We start from the raw sequence: 24,822 nt of genomic DNA, 5'->3' as shown, positions 1-24,822 counted from the left end.
AGGTTTCAACATGGGGATGATGATGCTTTCCCGCCTTTGGGATAGGAACTCACCCTCAACCCAGATACGGTTGAAAAGGTCGAGGAGGTGTAGCTGGCAGTCCACCAAGAGATGTTTGAACATCTGATAGTGGATGTGATCTGGCCTGGAAGCCGTATCAGGGCAAGCGGCTTGGGCACTTCGGAATTCCCACTCACTGAATGGAGCTTTGTACGATTCGAGGTGGCGCGTATTGAATGAAAGTCTCCGATGTTCCAACTGCTCTTTCAGGGAGTGGAAGGCCAGTGGGTAATTCATAGAAGCGGAACTCTGAGCATAATGCTCTGCTAAGAGTTCTGCAATTGTGTCTGATTCAGTACAGACTGCTCCATTCAGGGAAAGCCCAGGCACGCTGACGCGTGTCCGATACCCATAGAGTCGCCTAATCTTGCTCCAAACCTGTGATGGAGAGGTATGGATGCCAACAGTGGAGACATACCATTCCCAGCACTCCTGCTTCCATTGGCGAATAAGGCGTCGGGCTCAGGCACGGATCCGCTTAAAGGTAATGAGGTGTCCCACTGACGGGTGCCACTTATAATGCTGGAGGACCCGCCTGCAATCTCTAATTGCCTGAGTGATCTCCGGTGACCACAAAGTCACATTCCTCTGCCGAGGGGACCCGGAAGAACAGGAATTGCCGATTCCGCTGCAGAAACGATGCCGGTGGTGATCGTTTAAACCACCATATCAATGGCGTCATGAAAAAGAGTCTCAATAATGGCAATGGAGGTGAACAAGTCCCAGTCAGCCCTATTCAAAACCCATCTGGGCAGGCACCCAGGTGAGTGACGTTGCGGCAGTGACAGAAAGATCGGAAAGTGGTCACTACCACACAAGTCGTCATGAATGCTCCATTGGACAGATGGTAGAAAGCTAGGGCTGCAGACCGAAAGGTCGATGGCTGAGTACGTGCCATGAACACTGAAATGTTCAGGGGGCATCATTATTTAAGAGGGAATGATCGAGCTGTGCCAACACTTGCTCAACAACAGTGCCTCAGCCTGTTGCCACCAATCCACCCCACAAAGGGTTATGGGCATTAAAGTTGCCCAGTAACAGAAATGGGGGTGGCAGTTGGGCTATCAGTGCAGCCAATACATGCTGTGGGACATTACCATCCAGTGGAAGGTAGATACTGCACACAGTAACAGCCTGAGGCGTCCACACCCGAACAGCGACAACCTCTAAAGGTGTTTGAAGAGGTACACACTTGCTGTAAAGAGAGTCAAGGATGTAGACGCAGACTCCGCCAGATATCCTCGCATAAGCTGCCCAATTCTTATAACCACCCCAATAGCCAGAGGGCAGGGGTTCGCATAGCCGGAAACCTGGAGAGCAATACAGAAGGAAGGGTGAAGGCTGATAAGTTGGCGGAGCTCAGCAAGGTGGTGGAAAAAACCACTACAGTTTCACTGGAGAATGACATTGTCCGCGGCCAAAAAAGGCGTGAAGGGACCAAGGACGCAGATTACGCCACTGTCACCTGCTGCCACCGATTGAGTACCTGTGGGAGTGACATCCATAGTGTCTGAGGGTCCAGCGCGATCTAGGTCCTCAGCGGACACCAGAATCTCCACCTCATCCTCAGACGCAGAGCTTGTAGGTAGCGGTGGTGTGGGTCCCACCACAATTTCCTTGATCTTAGGTGTCTTCGGTTTCAATTGGTTTCAATTTCTCGCACTGTTCCTTGTGGTGCTCTAACTGGGAGGGCTTCTTTGATTCAGTCTCCAGGACAGAGGAGGACCGCAAAGCTCTACGACCAGCTGCCTGTGGCTTCTTCGCGATGGTTCGAGGGGTGCTGCTCCCGAGGTAGGTGGTGCAGGAGCAAGGGGGCAGGTGTAGTCTTACGGCTCTGAGAGCTGACTGGAATTGGGGCAATGGATGGGGCGGTAACAGTAGTGACGGTGGAAGCATAAGATGTTGTCATGCGCATATTTTCCTTTCCTTCTACAGAATCCTACAGTCCGTTGAGCAAGGGGAATGGTGCTCTCCGCAACTGACACAGATGAGAGGCGGGGAAAATGGAGTATTGGGATGGGATGGACGACCACAACCTCAACATACGAGGCTGGAAGCACAGTGGGAAGACATATGGCCGAACTTCCAACACTTAAAGCACCGCATTGGGGGAGGGATATACGGCTTGACAACACAGCAGTAGACCATCACCTTCAGCTTCTCGGGTAATGTGTCACCCTCGAAGGCCAAGATGAAGGCACCGATGGCAACCTGATTATCCCTCGGACCCTGGTGGATGCACCAGACAAAATGGACACCTCATCACTCTAAGTTAGTGTGCAGCTCATCATCAGACTGTAAAAGAAGATCTCTGTAAAAGATAATACCCTGGACCATATTTAAGATTTTAGATGATAGTAACAGAAGCATCTCCCAGCTTGTCACAAGCGAGTAATACCCGTGACTGGGCAGAGGATAGTGTTTTTATCAAGACTGACCCAGACCGCTTTTTGTACAAGCCCTCCACCTCCCCAAACTTGTCCTCTAAATGCTCTACAAAGAACGGAGGCTTCATAGACACAAAGGATTCCCCATCAGCTCTCTTACATACTAGGTACCGAGGCGAATAAGCTTTGCTGCCATCCTTAGCCTTTCGTTCCTCCCATGGTGTGGCCAGGGAGAGAAACAATTTGGGGTCATAAATGTTTGCATTAAATTGAGCCCTGGAACCCTTAGAGACTGCTGGCAGCTGGCCACCAGCAAGAGAAGATGTGCCATGCTTCACTGCATGTCGTCCGCCCTGATGCCACTCATTCCGACCAAGGGCCCTCCCCACAGGCGCCACCCAGCTGCAGCAAGGGCCACCTGGCAGGATGGCCACTGCCAGGATTCCTGATGTCCCAGGGAGATAGGCATCTACTCCTTGGCATACGTGGGGAGTTAATGGCGCAGGCATCAGCAGAGCGATCCCTGTGTTGTCAGGGGGCTACACCCAACAGGGTACACGGCGGCTCAACCACAACAGACTGGCTACCGTGTTGGATATCAAGTGCAAAGAAGTCCATGGTCGTTGTCGGGGCAGAAAGCGACACTGCATAGTGCATGGCAGAAACTGCACACCGGAATGTATCCTCACCCAAGAGATGGAGAGTGATCAGGACGGCAATGCGATGATGAGAGAGTGTGCTAAAGATCTCCATGCACAATGGACATGACACACCATGTAAGCCCTTCCCCAATTGGCTCGCTCTTTGGGAAAATTTGGAAATACAGAGGTCAAACCCAACAGGGGACCATCACGTAAAAGCCGAAACGTGTGAGACTCCTTTAAGTCGCCTCTTACAACACTCTTTTTAGTCGTCTCTTACAACAGGCAGGAATACCGCAGGCCTACTCTTACCCCCAGCCCCGCAGGGAGGGAAACTCATTGGAGACACATTAACTTAATAATTTGAACTTGCTGCTGGAAACAACGATATTCATATTATATTACTGCTGAAACGTAATTGACCTTCTGTTTGCAATTAATGATAATACTCATTTCATGTGAGTATATTCACACTATTCTACAATCTATTCATTGCACCTCACATGAACCACACTTATTTAGAAATTTGAGAAGCAATATAAAGGGAAATTTGACAGAAGTGAAAACAGTATATTCTTACTAGTCAATATGTTAGTCACTATTCATTGCCGTAATCATAATTAAGAAGCAATATACTACTAGGGCTGTGGTTACTGCATGATCTGTAAGGAGGAGTGGTCTACCGTTTGCATGGCAACTATCAACCAGCTCCATATGGCCATTGTTTACTTTATCAGTAGTACAAGAGAAACACAGTCTTCTATTAAAACTTCCTGACAGATTAAAACTCCTACCTTCCAAACTTTACAGAAGCTAGAAGGTAGGAGACGAGATACTGGCAGAAGTAAAGCTGTGAGAACGGGGCATGAGTCGTCAGTTGGCAACAACTGGTCAACTGATTGTAGCTTGCAGTTCATGCACAAATCTATAACAGTTTTCACAGAACAAGTACTTTGTGGGAAATACCAAAAGCTACTTGCCTACATGTGATTAATAGGTTTGAGGCATTTCCACCAATAACAAAACATGGCCAGCAAGTCCAGCTTCACCTGCTCGAGTATCAGTTCCTACTTCATTAAAGTCCATGTGGCCACAGAAAAGAAAAGAAGAACATTTTTCTTTTTTTAACTGTGTATTTCAGCCTTAAGTCACGCATAATTCTTCTAATACTCACAGTTAGAAATACCGGTGCACCTACATACCAGCCGACAAAATTTCTGGAACGCATTCTCAGCAAATATGTGGGGAAGCGTGAACACCATAACCATAACTCTGTTGACTATGTGTACCATCTCAGACAACTGTGACTCCGGGAAATAGATATTATGGTCAGTTTTGATGTAGTCTCCCTCTTTACAAGAATCCCACTTTCTGACTCCTTGGGAAAGTTCAATGATTATTTCACAGAACATTTAAGCATGTTTGACGGAAATTTTCTGTTTGATGGAAAATATTATGAACAAACTGAAGGTTTGGCAATGGCTAGCCTGTTCTCACCAGTTCTCTATACGTGGAAAACTTTGGCACTAGGGGTTGGGTTGTTTGGGGGAAGAGACCAAACAGCGAGGTCATCAGTCTCATTGGATTAGGGAAGGACGGGGAAGGAAGTCGGCCGTGCCCCTTCAAAGGAACCATACCAGCATTTGCCTGGAGCGATTCAGGAAAAGCACAGAAAACCTAAATCAGGATGACCGGACGCGGGATTGAACCATCGTCCTCCTGAATGCGAGTCCAGTGTCCTAACCAAAGACACTAGAATGTGCTACATTGATACCAGAGTGTTTCTATCACTACTTGGGTGACCCATCTGTAGTGTGGTCACATGGAGCAGAAAAATTTGAAGAGTCCTGAAATGTTTAAATACTAGGCACAGTAATATAAAATTCATGATGTAACTCGAAAAAGAGGATGTGTTAGTTAAGGGGAGAATGGATGGATAGCTTGGTCATAGTGTACGCACACTGACTTCTGTGTCTCCACACCTCAAGCCAGCAACATATGTCACAAAGAAATTCAGAAAAGAAAAAAACTCTGGCCATAGAGCTCAAACACTTTCACACAAGGAGAGGCTCACCTAAGAATTAGAACACCTACAAATCCAAAGAAATAGTACGTACAAATAGGGAAATGCAACCATTCACCTATAGGGGATTGATGTGTGGTAAACAGAAACATGCATTAGGAAACAGAATTCACATTAGCTTTCAAGCTCTTGCTCTTTCTCTAGCACAGTACACACACACACACACACACACACACACACACACACACACACACACACACACACAGCTACTTGTTAACAATGCGGCAAAATACTCTCCTTTTTACATGCCATCATTTGCCAAAAATTAGTTTTGATATCTCAAACTGTTTTAAGGTACCCCAGATGTTATGAATATCTCATTTTTGCTGTATCACTTGCACACAAGAACAGAAGTGAATGCACTATGTACAATCCAATTTTCATGGGTCTGCAGACAGATACAGGTCTCCTCCCAAGTCTAAAGAAAATTTCAGTATGTTAACAGAGCAGGAAAATATAGTTTGCTCGTGTTAAGTTAGAGACAGGCACAATTAAAAGACTTAACATAAGCTTTCAGCCACAGCTTTCATCTGACAAGGGCTATGGCAGAAAGTTTATGTAGAAGTGTCTTAATTGTGCCTGTCTACAGCTTAGGCAATGACTGTTTCATTCATCCAGACTAGGCAGACAATGCGAGTTCGCAGCAGTCAGTGATAGTTCGCAGCAGTCAGTGCTGTCACCCACCTGTACCACTAGATAAAATGGTGATTTTCTTAACGCTACTTCAAGCAGCCTCAAGCTGGCCCCTGATATGCAGGTAACCTGCTTTCTTTGTGTGCGCACTCTTAGATTAGGAAATAAAGACACTAAAAGTAGCTGATAAGTTTTACTATTTGAAAAGCAAAATAATGATGACGTCTAAAGTTGAGAGGATATAAATTGCAGGGGAACAGCAAGGAAAGCATCTGTAAAAGAGAAATTTTTTGGGAACAAATATAAGTTAATAATAATGGCGTGTGACGGGGGCCTCCCGTCGGGTAGAATGTTAAGAATGATTTTCTCAAGGTCCAGAACAAATTTTTCTCTCTGCAGCACAGTGTGCACTGATATGAAACTTCCTGCCAGATTGAAACTCTGTGCCGGACCAAGACTCAAACTTGGGACCTTAGTCTTTCGTGGGCAAATGGTCTCCCAACTGAGCTACCCAAGTATGACTCACAACCATTCTCACAGCATTAGTTCTCAAGGTATTTGTTTGGAATATAGCATTATATGGAAGTGAAATGTGGACAACAAACAGTTCAGACAAGAAGAGAATAGAAACTTTCAAAATAGGGTACAACACAAAAATGCTGAATATCAGATGGGTGGAATACTAACAAGGAGGTACTGATAGAACTGGATAGACGGGAAATATGTGGCACAACGTGATAAGAAGATGGGTCTGTTTATAGGAAAACATCCTGAGGCATTAAGGAATTGCCAGTTTGGAAATGGAACAAAGTGTGGGATGTAAAAATTGAAGGTTTGACTACAGCAAGCAGTTTCAGATGGCTAGAGGTGGCAGCACTGAAAACAGAGCTGAAGAGGTTTTCACAGGACAGACAAACATGGAAAGCTGCATCACATCAGTCTTCAGATGAAAGCCCTACACCCCTATCATCATCATCAACAACAAAAACAACAACATGATCTCATTTGAAGTATTAATTTGGCTGTTGGCATAACATTTAGATGTTACCACAACACAAAAATGTGAAAGGAGAGACGAAAATTTATTCACTTGTATGAGCAGAAGGAATGTGTGGATGGGGGCATGACTGATTTCTTTAATTTATACTGATAAGATGCTACAATTAGTATTTACTATTATTATTATTATTATTATTATTATTATTATTATTTTATACTTGGTGACATGATGGAATAAACCAGATGATGTCTGTTTTCTGTTTAAGTAGTCAGCATTTCACTTCTGTCATTAATTTTAATCTATCCGAGTCAATGAAGTAGTGCAGATCTCTATTTTAAAAAGGACAGAAGCAAAAGTAACATCATCTCCTTAACAGTGGTAAAAAAATAGGACAGATAAAATAAAAGATTTTATAAATCTCTGACAAGATTGGCAGATCAATCCTGTGATCATCCTCATTTGTTTAGTCATGTCTCAGATATTTGGGGTTTTCATCATGATGAATTGTCCAGAACACACCACATGCTTACGGCTGAGACATGCTTGCAGCAAGAAATGTCTATCTCCATTTGAAATTGTTGCTGTGGTATATGCACTCTTCCACACAGGTCATAAGGATTTCAGAAAAAATTCTGATTAACAATACCATTTGGCACACGTAAAAACAACTACGGTTTCATTACTTGAGGGAGAATGATCCGTGGTAGAGACAGGCACTCAATATAGTTATAATATGCATATATTTTGGTTTATCTCTGTTTTAATCTAGAAAGCAATACAGCGTACTTAAATAACAGTGCTCAATTGCTGAAGGGGTGAAGTAACAATATTCCAACTAAAATTTGTTGCTGCTTCCAAGACAAAGACTGCATCGTCTAAAATCTTAGAAGTGATACTGCATGCAACCGTCAGCTTCATATTCACAATAATATGGGACAACATAGTGTTATGCATAAGTTTTTGGTCCGTCCCTTTTTCATACGCCTAGAAAGGCCACAAAAAGGTGACTGTTCAGCACATGGCTCACTAATACTCTGTAAAACTCATAATTTATATATAACATGGAAAGGTGACAGACTTATTATAGTTGTGATATGCATAAATTTCAGTTTATTTCTGTTTTAATCTAGAAAAATAGTATCGTGTATTTCAATAATAGAGCTCAATGGCTGAAGCGGTGAAGCAACAACACTGGTTTGGCTTCAGCAGCCACTGATAAGCAATCAGTGTCAATGAGGCTGTGGATGTGTTCATTTGGGTTATCATTAGATAATATCTTACAACTTCTGACCACAAATTCCCTGAACTCTTTAAGGAATTTAGGCTGTAATGACTCACAGGAACCCACTAGATAATAACACTTACCCTTTGTCCCCAGGTGGGGTCCTCAACACCAAGTACAGCAACATCTGCCAATGCTGGATGCGCCAACAGCTTGGCTTCTATGTCAACTGCACCCACCTTATATCCACCAGTCTTAATGACATCAACTGATGTCCGACCGAGCAGTCTGTAGTAGCCATCCTCTATAACAGCTGTGTCACCTGAAAATGCATGAAGTTCCTTATCTTTTGAGACATGTTAAGTACATAATTGCAAAGATTTCTTTACATTATTGATCAGGGGACAAAAGCTGCAGTGGGTACACTGACTCACATTAAATATTAATGTTTATGGGCCTTGTACATATTGTGAGCATGGAAAAGGGAGGAGGGAAGATCACATTTCAACTCAGAAAGAGGAATACAGCAACTGTTATTTCCAAGTTGCTTGTGAGCTTCTGCCTCTGTGCATAGTGCGAGTTAAGATCATCGTCTAAGAAGTGGCACTGTGACTTTTTATTTCTCACTACAAGCGGCATTTGTGTTGCAATCTGGTGTACAACATTTTGCTGTGGTAGTCTTCCAGATGCTTTAAGGTATGATCTAAAATGTTCCATTCTGCTACTTCTTTTTCCGATTTTTGAACACGCCACAAAAATTGCTAAAGATAACTGATGCCTACCTCTTCCTCTTCCAATACCATAACACCCTTGTCTAACAACTTATGAGCTAGTTTCAATAACCATATTATGATTTACACATGACCAAGCACTTTAGGTGTAATGAGATGGAATAATCAGGTCAGTAGCTTCAGTTTGCTTTGTAATATCATGTCAACCATAGGCAGAAAAGGTCAAGGGAACATTTGTAGTACTCTTTGACAACCTAGGTGGATAAAAATATGTAAAGCAACCAAAATGGCTGCTGGTGTTGTTATAGGTATATAGTGAGAATTAAAAGCAATGAGTATGGCTACATCTCTACAATTCCTAAAGTGCAGTTGTTGTTGATAAGAATTAAGCAACAAAATATCAAAGTTCCACAAACAAAAATATTGTCATAACAGATAGGCAAGTTTTCAAAACAGCCAATTTGACTGATTCTGTAGTTCCTCAGTTTCATCTGAGCTGTATTATATATAACTGTAACACTGGACAAAGAAATAAGTTTAATGTAGACTTTGCCTTCTGTTGAGGGTTCATAGGTGTGGTATGTACTGGGGTGTAAATGTATTTGACACCTCTCATCTAACACAATATAAAATTTAGGAATGCCAACCAATTAAAAAGAAAATTTAAAAAAAGAAAAAACATTTTTCATTTCCTATTCTTTCTACAAATTATCTGAATATGCAGATTCAAGGTGTGAAAAGTTCTGTTAGCTGCATGGTTAGCAACATTGATGTTCATATAACTTATGGGAATGCAGCCAGGTCACGTCATTGACAACCACCAATATTTTGACAGCAGCACATCCTGCCATTTTCAAGGCATAACTGCAGCAGGTCAGCACAGTGCAAGGGAATTTAAAACCAAGATGACATAAGCGAAGGTTGATGGTAAATTGGGACAAGCCGTTTATAGGAAGCATAATCACACTGAACTGCATCTGCAGGCTGATCGTTGTCATCATCCGGCCCATTGTGAAAGGTAACTTTGTGTCCAGGTTCACAGGGTCAATGTCATCTTGGACCCTGAGAGTTTGTCAGTCAAGTTCACCCACCTCCTCTGGTCCCTTCAATCCCCACACACCAACCAGCCAGCCAACCAACCAACCAACCAACCAACCAACCAACCAACCAACCAACCAGCCCATCTCCAACTCACCTTCTGTCGGATTGGTTATAGTGAAAGGCAAATTAGCTGTGCATTGCACTATTGACTAACTATGCACCACTTAAGTGGTGATACTATCATTATGGCACCAAAGTCTACAGCCTTTTTGCCTTACGTAGAGAATATTTCAAAGAGGATTGATCGTATTTTGCAGATATGTGATGTGAAGTGTGTTTTTCAACCACCAACCTTTTAGGTTCCATAAAGGATGATTTCGGTTTGCAAAGCCAGGTGCAGCTGAGGGACTGTGAAGGAGCAGTGTATTGAGCGTAAGTATCACACAGGCTTACAACAGCCAAGCTAATCCGCCATTGCAAAACACTGCCTTGGCACTGGTCATCCTTTGGAATATAGCAACATGGAGGTTATGGCATGCACTTCCAGCTACTGAGATGGTGTTATTAAGGAAGCTCTTGAAATCAAGTTAGCAAGTAACCTTATAAATAGAGATGGCGGTTTTTGTTTAAAATCTGCATGGAATCCTGCTTTCCCCTTTGTCAGAAAAAAAAAAAAAAAAAAAAAGAGGAACAGAGTTAATGCTCTCTCGCCCACTTTAAGTTTACTTTCACTATCGATAGCCCTCGACATCGCTCTTCTTTAGTTTATGATGGTGCTTGTGTTTTATCTTTTTGGAATTTCTCTGAAAACTGAGGTTTTAAATTCCCTTACACTGGATTGAATTGCTGTGCCCTGAAAATGGCAGGGTGTGCTCCTGTCAAAATATCAGCAGTTGTCGACACAACCTGGCTGCAGTTATTTTAACATTGCATATGCCAGGAGGGAATCAGGTCTCGGAGTAATGGTGTTCATTGTAAAGGTGTGTGTTACGTATGAACTTATGCTAAGAAAGTTTTGGGAAAGAGAAGATAAGAGGAGATATCTTGAAGTTAAAATCACTCTTCACAGTAAGTCTACAGACCTGTCTTGAACCATCCATCCTCTGTGAATTCTTTTGCTGTGGCTTGTGGCCTGTTCCAGTATCTGGAAAAAACATTGTCCCCTTTCACCTGCACTTCACCACTATCACTTAGTCGTACAGTGACACCAGGAAGTGGGTGTCCAACAGATCCTGAAACACATATTTGAAAACATAGATAGTTTACTAACAAATGAAGTAACAAGATTAATAAATTTAAAACAAAGCAGCTGTGGCAGTTTCATAAAAATTACTGTGGAGTGCATATACATAAAACCTGCAACATGGTCTAGCAGGTCAACTCTCACTACGTGATTAATTAGGAGAGGAAATTACCATTCAAATCTCCAAGACAATGTAATTCACAAGAGATGTTGAAGTTGTTAAGAAACTGGTTACATGAACACAAAACTTGACAATCAGATACACTATCATCTTGCAGTAGACATGTTCTTTTCCTAATGTTACTTGAACAGTGAGTGCCTTGAGTGACACAGGTAGCAGTGAAGTTTTTAACGAAACTTGTTACAGAAAATAAATCTCACTGCATTGATTAGCAATGCAAACTCTGAAAAACTTGGGTTTTATATTCACTGTCTAACTTTTATTTCACATGAGATTAAATTTACACCTATACCCTGTGAACCAATGTGAAGTGCATGTTACACATGTTAGGATTTCTTGGGCCAGTACTTAGGTCATAGCAGACGAGGGGTCTGTCAGGACTTATCTGTGGTGAGAGAAACCTCGCCTGCATCTGGTCTCCTGCCAACCCGATTGAGAGCAAAAACAGCAACAGAGTGAAGAATGCTTCAGATCAGCAGGTGGGTGGGACCAGGCAAGTGGTTCCTGGTACTCTGCATGCAACAGGGGCAACCCTCCCACAGCCATCCCACCCCCAATCCATTATAGTCCACGAATAGAGAAGGGAACAGCACTCACTGTTCGTCAGAGTGCTACCCCTAAAACAGAAAATAGGGCTAGCCAGACATAAAAATAGTTGGTACATAGTAACAGAGGGACGACCAAGGCACCTGGCAAAGAAGTGATGGATGAGGGTCCCCCAGACCCAGCATACAGTGAGAGACACTATAACAAGACACTTATTACCACCTTAACAATAACTCAAATTTACTTTTTGTATTTAACATGCTGAATCAGGAAGTTACTACATCACAAGCCAGATGCTGTGTGTGAATTAAGGAAGCTCACACAATCTATGAACAGTCACATTAACTAATTGAGCTGGGAAGCACACAAGGCATGAGCTCTTGTGAACTGGTGTTGATCATAGATGATTGCTGTAGTTTACTAACGTCCGATCTCATTTCTATGTGTAAATGGTGAATTTAATGTCATTTCATACTGACCATTGTGCTTAAAACCATATTTATTAACTGTGAGACTATTTAGTATTTAGTAGTATGTATAGTGGAATCAAATGTTATTGTAAAGAGAACTAAATGTATTTTAGAGAGGGAGCAGTGCTGATAGTTGGGTAGGGAGACCAAAGATGTATAACAGTTAGGGGAATCCCCAAAGATACGATGCATGTTGCTGGCTTGCCTTTTCTAATTCTTTTTTAGTTTGTGGCAAACATTCATGGAGATAATTCGTGGAGGCAGCCTTTGATACACTGTCATGTGGAAATGCTTCTTTGGTACCGCCTAAAATGCTGCAGAATTAAACCATCACTATGTATAACAATGGCCAAGTTGCCCTTCAATGCTGAAACGGACACTACAGGTTGGCTTGTTATGGGTAACAGTTGACAGCACAAAACAAGCAAGGACTTGTCTGGAATCATAACTAATGGACGGTACTACATGTTGAAGTTGCAGCAGTGGCTGGGAGGTTATAGAGTCGTGAGACTACAAGATAACTAGATAATCTGACTTGAGTATTTTTAGAACAAGTGTAGTGTTGAACGGCGAAAGTTATCAACAGATGTTACTATTTATAGTTAAGTATTTCTGAGTTGGAAAGCATGCATGTGTGATACTAATCAATTATCATTTGTGTAAAAAGTGCAATTGCCATGACATATTCTTAAACCAGTGAATCAATTCTGCCCCTATGTCTATTCCTTATCCTCAAATCAGTTCACATTTCACAGTTCTACATGCTAATCTAGTTATAAAGTGACAAGCAATATTAGTCAGTATTTGATCATATCCTCAAATCAGTTCACATTTCACAGTTCTACATGCTAATCTAGTTATAAAGTGACAAGCAATATTAGTCAGTATTTGATCAAACACATCCAAAACCAACTTCCTGTTAATGCATGTATGATGTGCAACTTAATAATATAACAGTTCCTACTATTACAGGTAACTGTTCCCATTAATAAGCAATCAGAGTATGCGTTGTGATGAAGCTAATTGCAATCAAGGTATTATTGTCAGTTCCAAGTGTCCAAATCAAATTATTCATGGCTCAAAACTTAAATTTCAGTGACACGTTTTTATTCAACATCGGTTTACTGCAATAGTTATCTGCATGTTATTTCTCCACATCCCAAGATATCTCTTGTTGGTGTGAGGGTTATGATGCAAGTAGTGACTTGCCAGCCCCCCCCCCCCCCCCCCCCCCTCCAAACTGTTCTTTTGATACAATTTTCATAAGTGTAGGAGTTTGCACTCACTATATTAGCGTATGGCACATGTTACTGTATGGCATTTCAAGTAACTACTACATGCAATTGCTACTGTTTGATACCTCACAGTCAAATTGACATCATTCCTAATTAGGAACAGACAACATAAGTGGAAAAAAGTGCTGGCACCGCAACGAATAGTTCAATTTCACTCCCTCCCCCTGAAAGTAGTTTAAAATGTAATGTCTATCAATAAAAACAATTCAAAGAGAAAATGCAGAAGCAGTTCAACTGTTCGTAAGTTGTCTGTGAATGTTAGGCAAAGAATCCAAAAAAACCATGCTCAGCACGGAGAGCTGGAAAGAGGGGCATTCCATCAAGATTCCACTATCTGCAAGGCTGCACAACCACAACATATGGTGGCTTGTTACACAAAATCTAACTATGGGTTAACCTGGTATGACGGGTGTGGAGGCAACACAGGATGGTGGATTCCTTCTGGAAGGAACAGGAGGTGGCGCACGTTACAGCAGTAATTGCTTGATAGTGTGGAGTTCATTAGGAGGGGCAGCAGTCCACCGGTTACCGTTATTCAAAAAGAAAGAATTTTGTATAATGGAAGACAAACCCTTTAAGAGAGATTTCACATTGTTGGACAAGACTGGAATGTGGTGTCATAGGCCTATTAGGTATCAAATAATCCTGCTAAGTGTTGCCTGCACCAAAAATCCTCTATACTATTATATGAATAAGAATCAAGTAATGTAGTGTATAGTGATAGCTTATGAAATCACAAAAAATATTAGACAAGTTTTCTTTATTTTGGACTTCATAATTACATGTTATTTATTGATTATTTGTTCTACTGCAATAATTACTTTGGTCTGTTCAATCTTTCCTAGTTTGAGGAAGGGGATCAGTATTGCTTGTCTCGAGGAATCAGAATATTTTCCCTCAGATCACAGTTTGATTGTGTAACATATTGTGGTGTACTTTCTGCCTCTGATTTCGTACTGCTGTGAGGCACATATAAAGTACTCACAATAACCCAAAAAGTTTTGAGACTGGATTAATATAAAACAACAGAGCCCCCCCCCCCCCCCCCCCCAACAATATGATCATATAGTACTGCTGGCTGTGGGAGTCTCTGCCTGGGTAAGTTTGGCCGCCAAGTTACAAGTCTTTTCAGTTGACGCCACATTGGGTGAGCTAATGATGAAATGATGAGGAAGCGAGTACAACAGCCAGTCCCTGGGCAGAGAAAATCTCTGACCCGGCCAGGCCCACTGCATGGCACTCAGAGACACTGACCACTCAGCTAATGGGGCAGACTTCCTCCCCATTTGAGTACAATGTACAAAACTTTCACACAACCACGTGAAACTGTCAGAAAGTCCTCCTTTGGGATATTGTTCCACTCGACTGTCATGCTTGATGTCACCGAAGCACTGGCCCGGTACACTAATTTCTGCACTTCGTTACTGTTCAGATTGGTAACACCAAGTCTCATCATCCATGACGAATTTTTCCAGACCAGAATTGTCCACATTATGCATTTCAGTCAAGTCAAAGACAATATCCATGTACCATTGTTTTTGTTCAAGAGACAAGGTGTGCACAACAAACTTTGCACATGCCTTCCTTCTCTTCAAAACATTCTGGAGAATGTTTTGAACATGTTTATGAGATGTTGAATTGTAATTTGCGATACAACTATCTGACACACCACAGCCACATGTCCACTACTAACACACCCTGCTGACAACTGCCTAGTTGAATGAACATATGTAGTTTACAGCTGTTAGTTCAAGCGGCTATCATAATTACTGTGCTGATGTTGCTTATACGCAAGGAATAAAATCAGTTCTGGAACTTTCTGAACACATGGTATATACTTCAACTCCCCCACCCAAAGGAAAAAGATGTACTCTAAGTGTCACTGGGGCTGAAGTCCAAGTGCAACCCCTCTGCCAATTTCTACCTGTATTAGGATTTGGGAATCAGATTACCAGTTATGTTACTCTCTTTAAGCATCTCACTATTATATAATTTTATGCATACTCTGCATTTTTAATGTACATTAAAATTACTACCAGTTGTGTTCAATGAACATCATCATGACTTGACAATTGCTAGGGACAATTTCACTGTTTCACTGTGATGGGTCCCTGACATCCCTAGGTCTGAGTAACCTGACCCACCCTTCTCACTGTACCCAGTACTTCACTCTTTCCTCCGTGAAGTAGGAACTAATACTTCTGAAAGCTACACAATTTTTGTAATTTTTTAAGTTTTTATCAGTAGCACTGCAATTTCCCCTCTTGAAGGTAAGTAAGTAATAGCTTTTTAATTTTATAGTTTTCTCAAGTGAATTTTACTTTTGATATAAATGGAATAAAAAGAAAGATACAACTGTGAAAAAACTATGCCCCTCTTTCTACCAGCAGGAAAGCATTTGTGTGGCTTTTAACTGAAAGGTCAATGTAATATCAAAATATGAGTAATGTTACCTCTGCTTCATCTTTCCATTTGTGCCATTAATTTATGCACATATTATAGAGTTATCTCCAAAACTTCTTACAAAGTATACAGGACTTAATCCATACATAATATTTTAAGTTGTCAGGTTTCTAACGTCTTTTGATGCTATTCCCCATGCCAGAGTTAGAAATGCAGTTTCACGTGTGCTTACATTAATAACACACAGAAAGAGAAGAAATGTCACCAGAATTACTCTACGGGCTACATAAGATAAATATTTCTATACACACAAACCAGGCTTTCTTTCTCCATGAAGGGGGTTTGATAGGATCATGCCTGTCTCACTCATTCCATATCGTTCCAGAAGACGATGGCCAGTTATTTCTTCCCAACGTTCCATTATAGGTGCTGGCAATGGTGCTGAACCACTCACCATTAACCTAAGAAAGAATATCACTCTCACTGTATGATAGTTTCATTATAACAATATTTACAATGCAAGAATAGAAAAGTGAGAGAAATAATTCTTTATTATATGTAACAATTACTACACTCACCTGAAGTCTAGTTGTACAGCTGTAGCACAAATATCAACAAAACAGCTGCAGCACAAATACCAACAAAACACTGGAGGCAAATGACTTTATATGACACAAAGTTTTATTAACGTAATACAAGTAAGGTACGGAATCATATCATTTGCAAGAATATCATGATACAGAAGCAAGTGAGAGTGCTAGTACATAATCAAATACTGGGTTTGTGGAGGCCTACAAGTTGATTCTGTTACTCTGCCAATGCTTTAAAAAGAATGAGGACCATTCTTCTATGTTTAACAAGCAAATCTCACAGCAGAGATAATTGTGCTACCTGTGAGTGAACAATGTTAGTGCTGAATGTAACTTTTTATTGCTCAGTAAAATAATAATTTTGGCAGTGAGTACGGCAGTCACCACAAAACCCTAAAATTGTTCTCTACTCACAACATATAATGACATGGTATAGTATAACCATGCATCACTAAACTACCAAACAATGTATCAGCAAGGGAATGGCACTAGTTCTTACAGTGTTAGACAACAATAAACACAAGTAGTACTACACTGGCAGTATAAGCCAAATGTGACTGTGAAAATGTTATTTTGAAACATCCATGGAAAATTTTGGAAATTTGTGGTAAGTTCATATGAGACCAAACTGCTGAGGTCATCGATCCCTATGCTTACGCACTACTTAATCTAACTTACACTAAGGACAACATACACACCCATGGCAATGGGAGGACTCGCACCTCCCAAGGGGAGGGGGGGAGCGGCTACCCCACGCAGCAACAATCATGGAGCAATGCTCAATTTTTTGAGGTTTTATCACTGTACTGAGCTACTAAATATAGCTTGCACTTTCACACTAGTTCCGATACCAAAGTCGACCTATCATGTTTTAAAAGAGCAAGCACTGTTTTCTGAATTTTCTGTTCTTTGAAAGAAGCTTATTTTTGTCAAGGATTGTTATGTTCCAGTTTAGAATATGCCCCAAGAAACTTGGCAAGTCAGGAAAACTTACCATGTGCATCTAAAACACATTACTCTGTCCACGTCATCATTAGTCCCCTAGAACTTAGAACTAGTTAAACCTAACTAACCTAAGGACATCACAAACATCCATGCCCGAGGCAGGATTCGAACCTGCGACCATACCGGTCTTGCGGTTCCAGACTGCAGCGCCTTTAACTGCACGGCCACTTCGGCCGGCTCCTGTCCACGTAATAGGCCAACTTGTTCCTCAGAAACATGAACTTCTGTATGTAATAAAGACCTCATGATGTACCAATGTTATGATAAAAAGCTTTATACTTCCAGAGAGACCTTTGAACTTTCTCGCAACTGCAGCACTGCTTGATTTTCAGCCGTCAAGAGATTAAGCATGAACACAATGGAATTTCTTCAGAGTTTGGAAAAAACAAAATTTAATATAGTGCAGCAAATATATTGAAATGCAATTTGTTGAATTTTGAGAGTTAACTGTAATGTTGCAAGTATTGGGAGTACCCTAATTGGAAGATCTATAATTCACATCGTAAGTTTCAGTAACCTAAACCAAGCATAGAAGCTAATTTATTATGAAATATTAATCCATAAATAATACTTTTTGCTGAAATTTAATACACAGAAAAATAATTACCTTATCTTTTGGGAGCAAACAGAATGAATGTACTCTTTCATGCGTTCATTATTGCCAAATGCATGGTCATACTCCTGAATTAGCTTGACATACATAGTTGGCACACCCATGAAAATGTTGACTCTTTCTGCAGCCACTGTATTCAATGCCAGAAGCTTCGCCCATACAGTTGGAGCATCAAATTTTGGTAGCATAACAACTCTAAAATTAAGATGCAAATACCTGTCACCAGTTTTTTCACATATATTATGTTTCTTAAAAATATTAAAAGCAAAAGGGTGGAAAGAGGAAGGAGACAGGATGAGAAATGAAGATGGGGAAAGAATTACAGTGATGCCAATAGCAACACTGACAATATTGATAGCATATTTGTGTATGATTTCAGCAAAATCTGGATAAATAAGTAACTATGCTTTAACTTTTTTCTTCGAACTAAATTATAGATTTGCATTGAGATTGTCTGAGGTTAAGATACCTGGCACCAACGAGGAGTGGGCAAAGCAGGGCATTGACAACACCATGAATGTGATGTAAAGGTAGTGTATGCAGAATGCTGTCTTTAGATGACCACTCCCATGCCTTTATTAGTGACTGTGCCTGTGCATCCAGGTTGCGGTAAGTCAACACAACTCCTGAAAACAGAACGAAAAATCCAACAGCTCTTACACTTTAATGACAAACAATGAAATAATGATAGATGATGATGATCTTATGTGACACAAAAGAAAGATTCTTCTGGTTTCTTCCAGTTGTATGCACACCATAGCTTGATGTAAAGCATCTGAACTTACAGTTTTCGTCACTTACACTCTGCAGTTATAAATGCAAGAGTGGACAGTGTGAAGGCAAGACTGACAGTAATATTTCTTACACATGTTAAAAAATATTTTATCCAATTCTGTTATAGCAGCATGTCATGTATGTGTAGCATGAATATACTGCCTATCATGTGAAATTACATATAATTCTGGTATGGTAAAAAATATTTGTTTTAAAAGATAAAGCTTCAGTTTGTCATGAATTAAATGGCATACCATGTAAAATTGCACAAGCACGGAAATCTTAACAGAATGGTTGAAACAGACACAAGAGTTGGACAAAATAAACACAATGAACTGAATTCTGTGACTGCTTTTTGAGTTTTCTCTAAGACAAAGATTTTAACAATGCACGTAAAGCCCTGGAAAGTTCCGATTGAGACTTAGGAATTATTTAGGAATACGGAGACGACTCACCAATAGGCAGAAGCATCGCGTTGTCGACAGATACACAAACAAAAGGTACAGAGCTTTGCTAGCTTTTGGAATGCAATTCCTTTTTTAAGTTTGTAGGCAAAACACGCACGCGCATACTCTCTCTCTCTCTCTCTCTCTCTCTCTCTCTCACTCACACACACACACACACACACACACACACACACACACCTGTTTCCCTACATTATGTCGACTGCCACCTCACTCCTGCCCCACAGTGAGAGTACTGGGGTGAGGAGGGAGAGTCGGGCAGGCTGAGGTGATGTGAGGTGAGGGATGGAGAGGCAGGAGGGAGGGAGGGGGTTAGGGGAGGGGGAGCGTCTAGCAGTTCGTACAAGAGTGAGGTGTCGTCTAAAGTGCGCGCCATTTGCGATGGTGACTGAGTTTAGATTCGTTCTGCGCATTTAACGCCTCAAACACAGTGAGCCAATGAACAGAGAACGATGTTGCCAGAGCTCGACTGCAGCGCAGAGCACGGACGAGTGTCTTCAGTTTTAGAAAAGTTAAGTCATAAATAATTCTATTAATTAATTAAACCAAACAAGCATTAAGCCTCCAAATTCGAGCAACAGCAAGGAAAGGTGTTTGTATCATTCTCACCAACCGCTTTTTCGCAATAAAGGACAGCAGTAATTGTTTATTTCCTATTGTACTTCGACGAAACGTGAGTAATTCATAGTCATACCAACAGTGTTTGTAGGTATTTTGCGTGACATTTTAAAGTCCTCCAGGAGGGCTACTGAATGATGAGCTGCATTAGCGTAATGGTTAAAGTGTTTGGCTGCTGAGTGAAAAGTTCCGAGTTCCAACCTTGTTCGGTTCTTAATTTTTCTTTATTTAAAAACAATATTGAAGTGTCTTACTTCCTGAATTTTATTCGTTTGAATGTAATTTTTTGAAATTTCTAGTTGCAACTAAAATCGACCATACGGAAAGTATACGCTATGGACTTTTACCTTTGCAAACTCCTCAAAAGTTCGTGCTGCACAATAACTGCGTTGAACATCGAAACAAAATTAAGTCATTTATGGGAGGAAGGTATCAGTCAAGAAGATGTGTAAAAATCAAATTTTCGGGGCAAATAGTTTTTGTGAAATCGAATGATAAAGTGTGTCAAAGCAGTCGAAACACCACGTGTCTGCACAGGCGAGCAGTGCAGTGATGACAAAATCGCGCACAGTGCGGAATGCTGGGAGCACGTCTCTGTAGCAGCAAAAGGGTTAATGCAGCCGTGGTGGCTTTACTTCATAAACTACGCGCTCCCCCCTAAACATAAGTTTGCGAATTATACCATGGCGCTGCTTCTCTTGGCGCGTGCAACTGGCAACTCGGCAATCTCCCGCATCTGGGCGGGCATGCGTGAACCGCCAAAATAAAAGAATTGAACTATAGTATCGCGTAACTTACTTTTTTTGAAAAGAGAGAAAAAAATGGTCCATTAATTTGGAATGAAAATGTTTGATTAAAGAAAATCTCTTTTATGTTCATTAAAACCACAGCTAAATTTTCTCAGGGCGCTATGGCCAGAAATATCATGCGTATTCCAATGAGAAGACACCTGTCTTACTCACAATGGATAAAAAAAATTATCTTTCATTACTGTTACATGATAAGCAAATTTAATATAATATTCAAACAATTATTTTTCTCTGTGAGGCTCGATAATCCAGTACAGATGCCTACGTGCAATGGCAGTGTTGTTGTTGTTCTGGTCTTCAGTCCTGAGACTGCTTTGATGCAGCTCTCCATGCTACTCTAGCCTGTGCAAGCTTCTTCATCTCCCAGTACCTACTGCAACCTACATCCTTCTAAATCTGCTTGGTGTATTCATCGCTTGGTCTCCCTCTACAATTTTTACCCTCCACGCTGCCCTGCAATACTAAATTGGTGATCCCTTGATGCCTCAGAACACATCCTACCAACTGATCCCTTCTTCTAGTCAAGTTGTGCCACAAACTTCTCTTCTCCCCAATCCTATTCAACACCTCCTCATTAGTTTTGTGATCTAACCAGTGGCAGTGTAAAGAATTAAAATAATTCCTTTCAATATAACTGTACCTCTGGCCTAAAATTAAATGGAAATTATGAGACGCCGTTTTACATTTACTGGGATTAAATCTTTTCAATACTTTCTGAATTAAATAGCTATGAAGAAATTTTTACAAATTTTAACAGCAATGGCGTTGCTTCAACAATGCAATTACAAATGGCCAGTGTAACATTAACTGTTACATAATTAATTAAATAAAGGGGACAGGGAAGGTACTTTCTTGCTACTAACAAAAACACATACTGCATTAAATACTCATAAATATTTAGCAGAAATTCTAAATACACTACATACAGCAGAAATAATTCTTTACAGACCTTAATCTAAATGCGACATCAGAATCAACCAGGCACAGAAGACAAAGAAGAAGAAGACAAGAGAAGGCAATGAAATCTTTTCTTATATACTACAATACAGAGATAATAGTAATTACAATTCTCTGAGCACATATAGCAGTTCCATTGAAGTCACATATCGATAAAGTGATTTACATTACTTTTTTTACTTTTTTCAAGAAGCGATGCTATACTAGGGCTGCAGGTAGAGGGGGCAGGTGGCAGATGGCTGGGCAAGCAATTTCATAGACTAGGAAATGACACAACAGCACACGACTTGCTGATGTGGGGACACAGATTCAGCGGGGATACAGGTACCTTAGGTTTAGACCAGAAAGGTTGCGGGAGAGAAGGATGTGCTGTAAGATAGCTCTCACTGTGCAGCTCAGAAAAGCTGGTGGTGGTGGTGGTGGTGGTGGTGGGGAGGATCCAGATGGCATGGGTTGTGATGCAACCATTGAAATCTTGCATGTTGTGCTCTGCTGCATGTTGTGCCACAGGGTGATCCACCTTGTTTTTGGTAAACTGTTTGGTGATGGCCATTCATTCTAGTTGACATCTGGCTGGTTGTCATACCAGTGTAAAATGATGTGCAGTGATTGCAGCAGAGCTAGTATATAACATGGATGCCTCTGATGGGGTATGATAAGCCTGTGATGCAACTGGAGTAGGTGGTGCTGGGTGGATGGATGGATTGGACAGGTCTTGCATATGGGTCTTCCAAAGACTCCAGCTCTCAGCTGATATACATCTACAGAGCGGCACGTTAAGTGTTTATCTTTTCTCTGCTTTCCACATAATATATTTATTAAATTTTGTGTATATGTTTTTCTTTGTTTAAGAGCTTTAATCTCTTGTTTTTGTAAGTGTAAATTCATCCATTCTGTAGTGTAATAGGTGCTCACTGAACAGCCAGCTACGTAGCTCATTAACACGTGACACATCAGGAGGTTAGCAAGTTGCATATCTAAGATTGTCTGCTTTTATAGTTCAATTCTTCAGTTAGTCTTGTTAGGATGGCCATGATGTGTGCATGCTGTGTGTGTACGCAGGAGGAGCTGGTTGCAGTTTGCGAGCAGCTGGATGTGTTTTTGGCTACAGTCAGTCACCTTCAGCCTGCTGCCTCGGAGTGTAGCAGTGGACGAGACTGGCGCATCGCATGGGACACCTCATGTGTCACTTGTTTTGCCTACAGGCTCTGCCTTTGAGGCACCTTCTAGTGCACCTAATGCGGTGGATCTGCCCTCACAGCAGGGTGAGTGGCGGGTGGTAACGCACTCGCTTCGCTCAAGGCAGAGGGCCAATGTGGAGTAGTCACCTGGCCTCGCCAATTCACCTTAAGAGTGGATAGGTGGCCACTCCTTCAACAGGGTTCGAGCAGGCACAAAGGGGGAGGGCTTTACTAGTTATTGAGAGTTCCAATGTTAGGCATGTTATGGATCCCCTTAGGCAGATAGCGTTCAGGGCTGGAAAGAAAGTCAACGTGGACTCGGTATGTCTACCTGAGGGCCTCATCTGACGTGGAGGTGATCTTGCCTGTGACTATCGAGCATGCAGAGTGCATTCATCTGGATGACGTGTCTCACGTCAGCACCAACGATGCCTGCGGCGTGGGTTCTGCGGCAATCCTCGGTATGTACAGGTGACTGGTGGAGCTGTTGAAGACAGCTGGCCTCGAGTGCGGGGTACAAGCACAGCTCGCAATTTGCAGCACTATTCCTAGTTGACCACGGTCCTTTGGTTTGGAGCCTAGTGGAGTGTCTCAACCAAAGTCCTCGTAGACTCTGTCCCAGTCTTGGCTGCAGATTTCTAGTCCTATGTTATCATGTGGAGATTTGTAGGACTGCCCTTGATAGGTTAGCGGTGCCCTACACAAAGGAAGCAGCTACTTGGGTAGTAGAGTTCTTGTGGAGTGCACATGAGGATTGTTTCAGCTAGGCTGGAGTTTTAGGTGCTCTGATGCACCCTCGCCAATTAATACGCAGCAAGGGAAGTCAAACGGGACTCAGAATAAAGACACTTTGACGATCGCAATTTTATCAGTAAACTGTCGAAGTATTCATAATAAAGTTCCCGAACTAACTGCCCTCCAGGAAAGTTCTCGTGCTCAAATTATTCTTGGGACTGAGAGCTGGCTGAAACCTAAAGTGGAAAAGCTCCGAAATATTTAGTGAGTCATGGAACATATATCGGAAAGACAGATTAGAGTCCATAGGAGGAGAAATGTTCATTGCAGTTGACAAAATATTGTCTCTAATGGGGTCAAAGTTAAGTGTGACAGTAAAGTCATCTGGTCACTTGTAACAGGTGTAGGTGAAACCAAGTTAATTGTTGGATGTTTTAACCGGCCACCCAATTCAGCTGTGACAGTTCTGGAGTCTTTCATTGGAAGTCTATGCAGAATAACGCATAAACACCCAGATTATGTAATACTGGTTGGAGGCGACTTTAACTTGCTGAGTACAGACTGGGATGTCTGTGGATTCACTGTGGGGAAAAGGGGGGTGCAGACAGACAGCGATGCGAAATACTTCTGAACACGTTTTCTGAAAATTGTCTTGAACATCTAGCACAGCAGCCCACGTGCCACGGAAATACATTAGACCTTGTAGCTACAAATAGGCTGGACCTTATCGACGATTTCAGTATACAAACAGGGATTAGCAATCATGATGTCATTATAGCAACTATGATGGTTGTTGCTGTTGTTGTGGTATTCAGACCAGAGACTGGTTTGATGCAGCTCTACATGCTGCTCTATCCTGTGCAAGCTTCTTCATCTCCAAGTACCTACTGCAGTTTACATCCTTCTGAATCTGCTTAGTGTATTCATCACTTGGTCTCGCTCTATGATTTTTACCCTCCAATACTAAATTGGTGACCCCTTGATGCCTCAGAACATGTCCTACCAAACGATCCCTTCTTATAGTCGCCACGTTTCACTTCAATACATGGCTACTCTCCACGCAAATACTTCCAGAAACGACTTCCTGAACTTAAATCTATACTCAATGTTAACAAATTTCTCTTCTTCAGAAGCACTTTC

General features: G+C 41.5%; 1 protein-coding gene across 1 annotated transcript in view; it reads right to left on the bottom strand.

The window, feature by feature from the left end:
* LOC126092627 (malonate--CoA ligase ACSF3, mitochondrial) overlaps nt 1–24,822 on the bottom strand; it is a 78,286-nt gene that overhangs the window by 20,078 nt on the left and 33,386 nt on the right. The window contains exons 5-9 of the mRNA XM_049908346.1: nt 18,614–18,770; nt 18,139–18,339; nt 16,252–16,397; nt 10,881–11,030; nt 8,170–8,348 (exon numbers count right to left, since the gene is read on the bottom strand). Of these exons, the coding sequence (XP_049764303.1) occupies nt 8,170–8,348; nt 10,881–11,030; nt 16,252–16,397; nt 18,139–18,339; nt 18,614–18,770 (833 nt within the window). The remainder of the gene's footprint in view (nt 1–8,169; nt 8,349–10,880; nt 11,031–16,251; nt 16,398–18,138; nt 18,340–18,613; nt 18,771–24,822) is intronic.

Source organism: Schistocerca cancellata, chromosome 7 (genome assembly GCF_023864275.1).
Source record: "Schistocerca cancellata isolate TAMUIC-IGC-003103 chromosome 7, iqSchCanc2.1, whole genome shotgun sequence".
NCBI lineage: Eukaryota > Metazoa > Arthropoda > Insecta > Orthoptera > Acrididae > Schistocerca > Schistocerca cancellata.
This window is presented reverse-complemented; position numbering and strand designations above follow the sequence as displayed.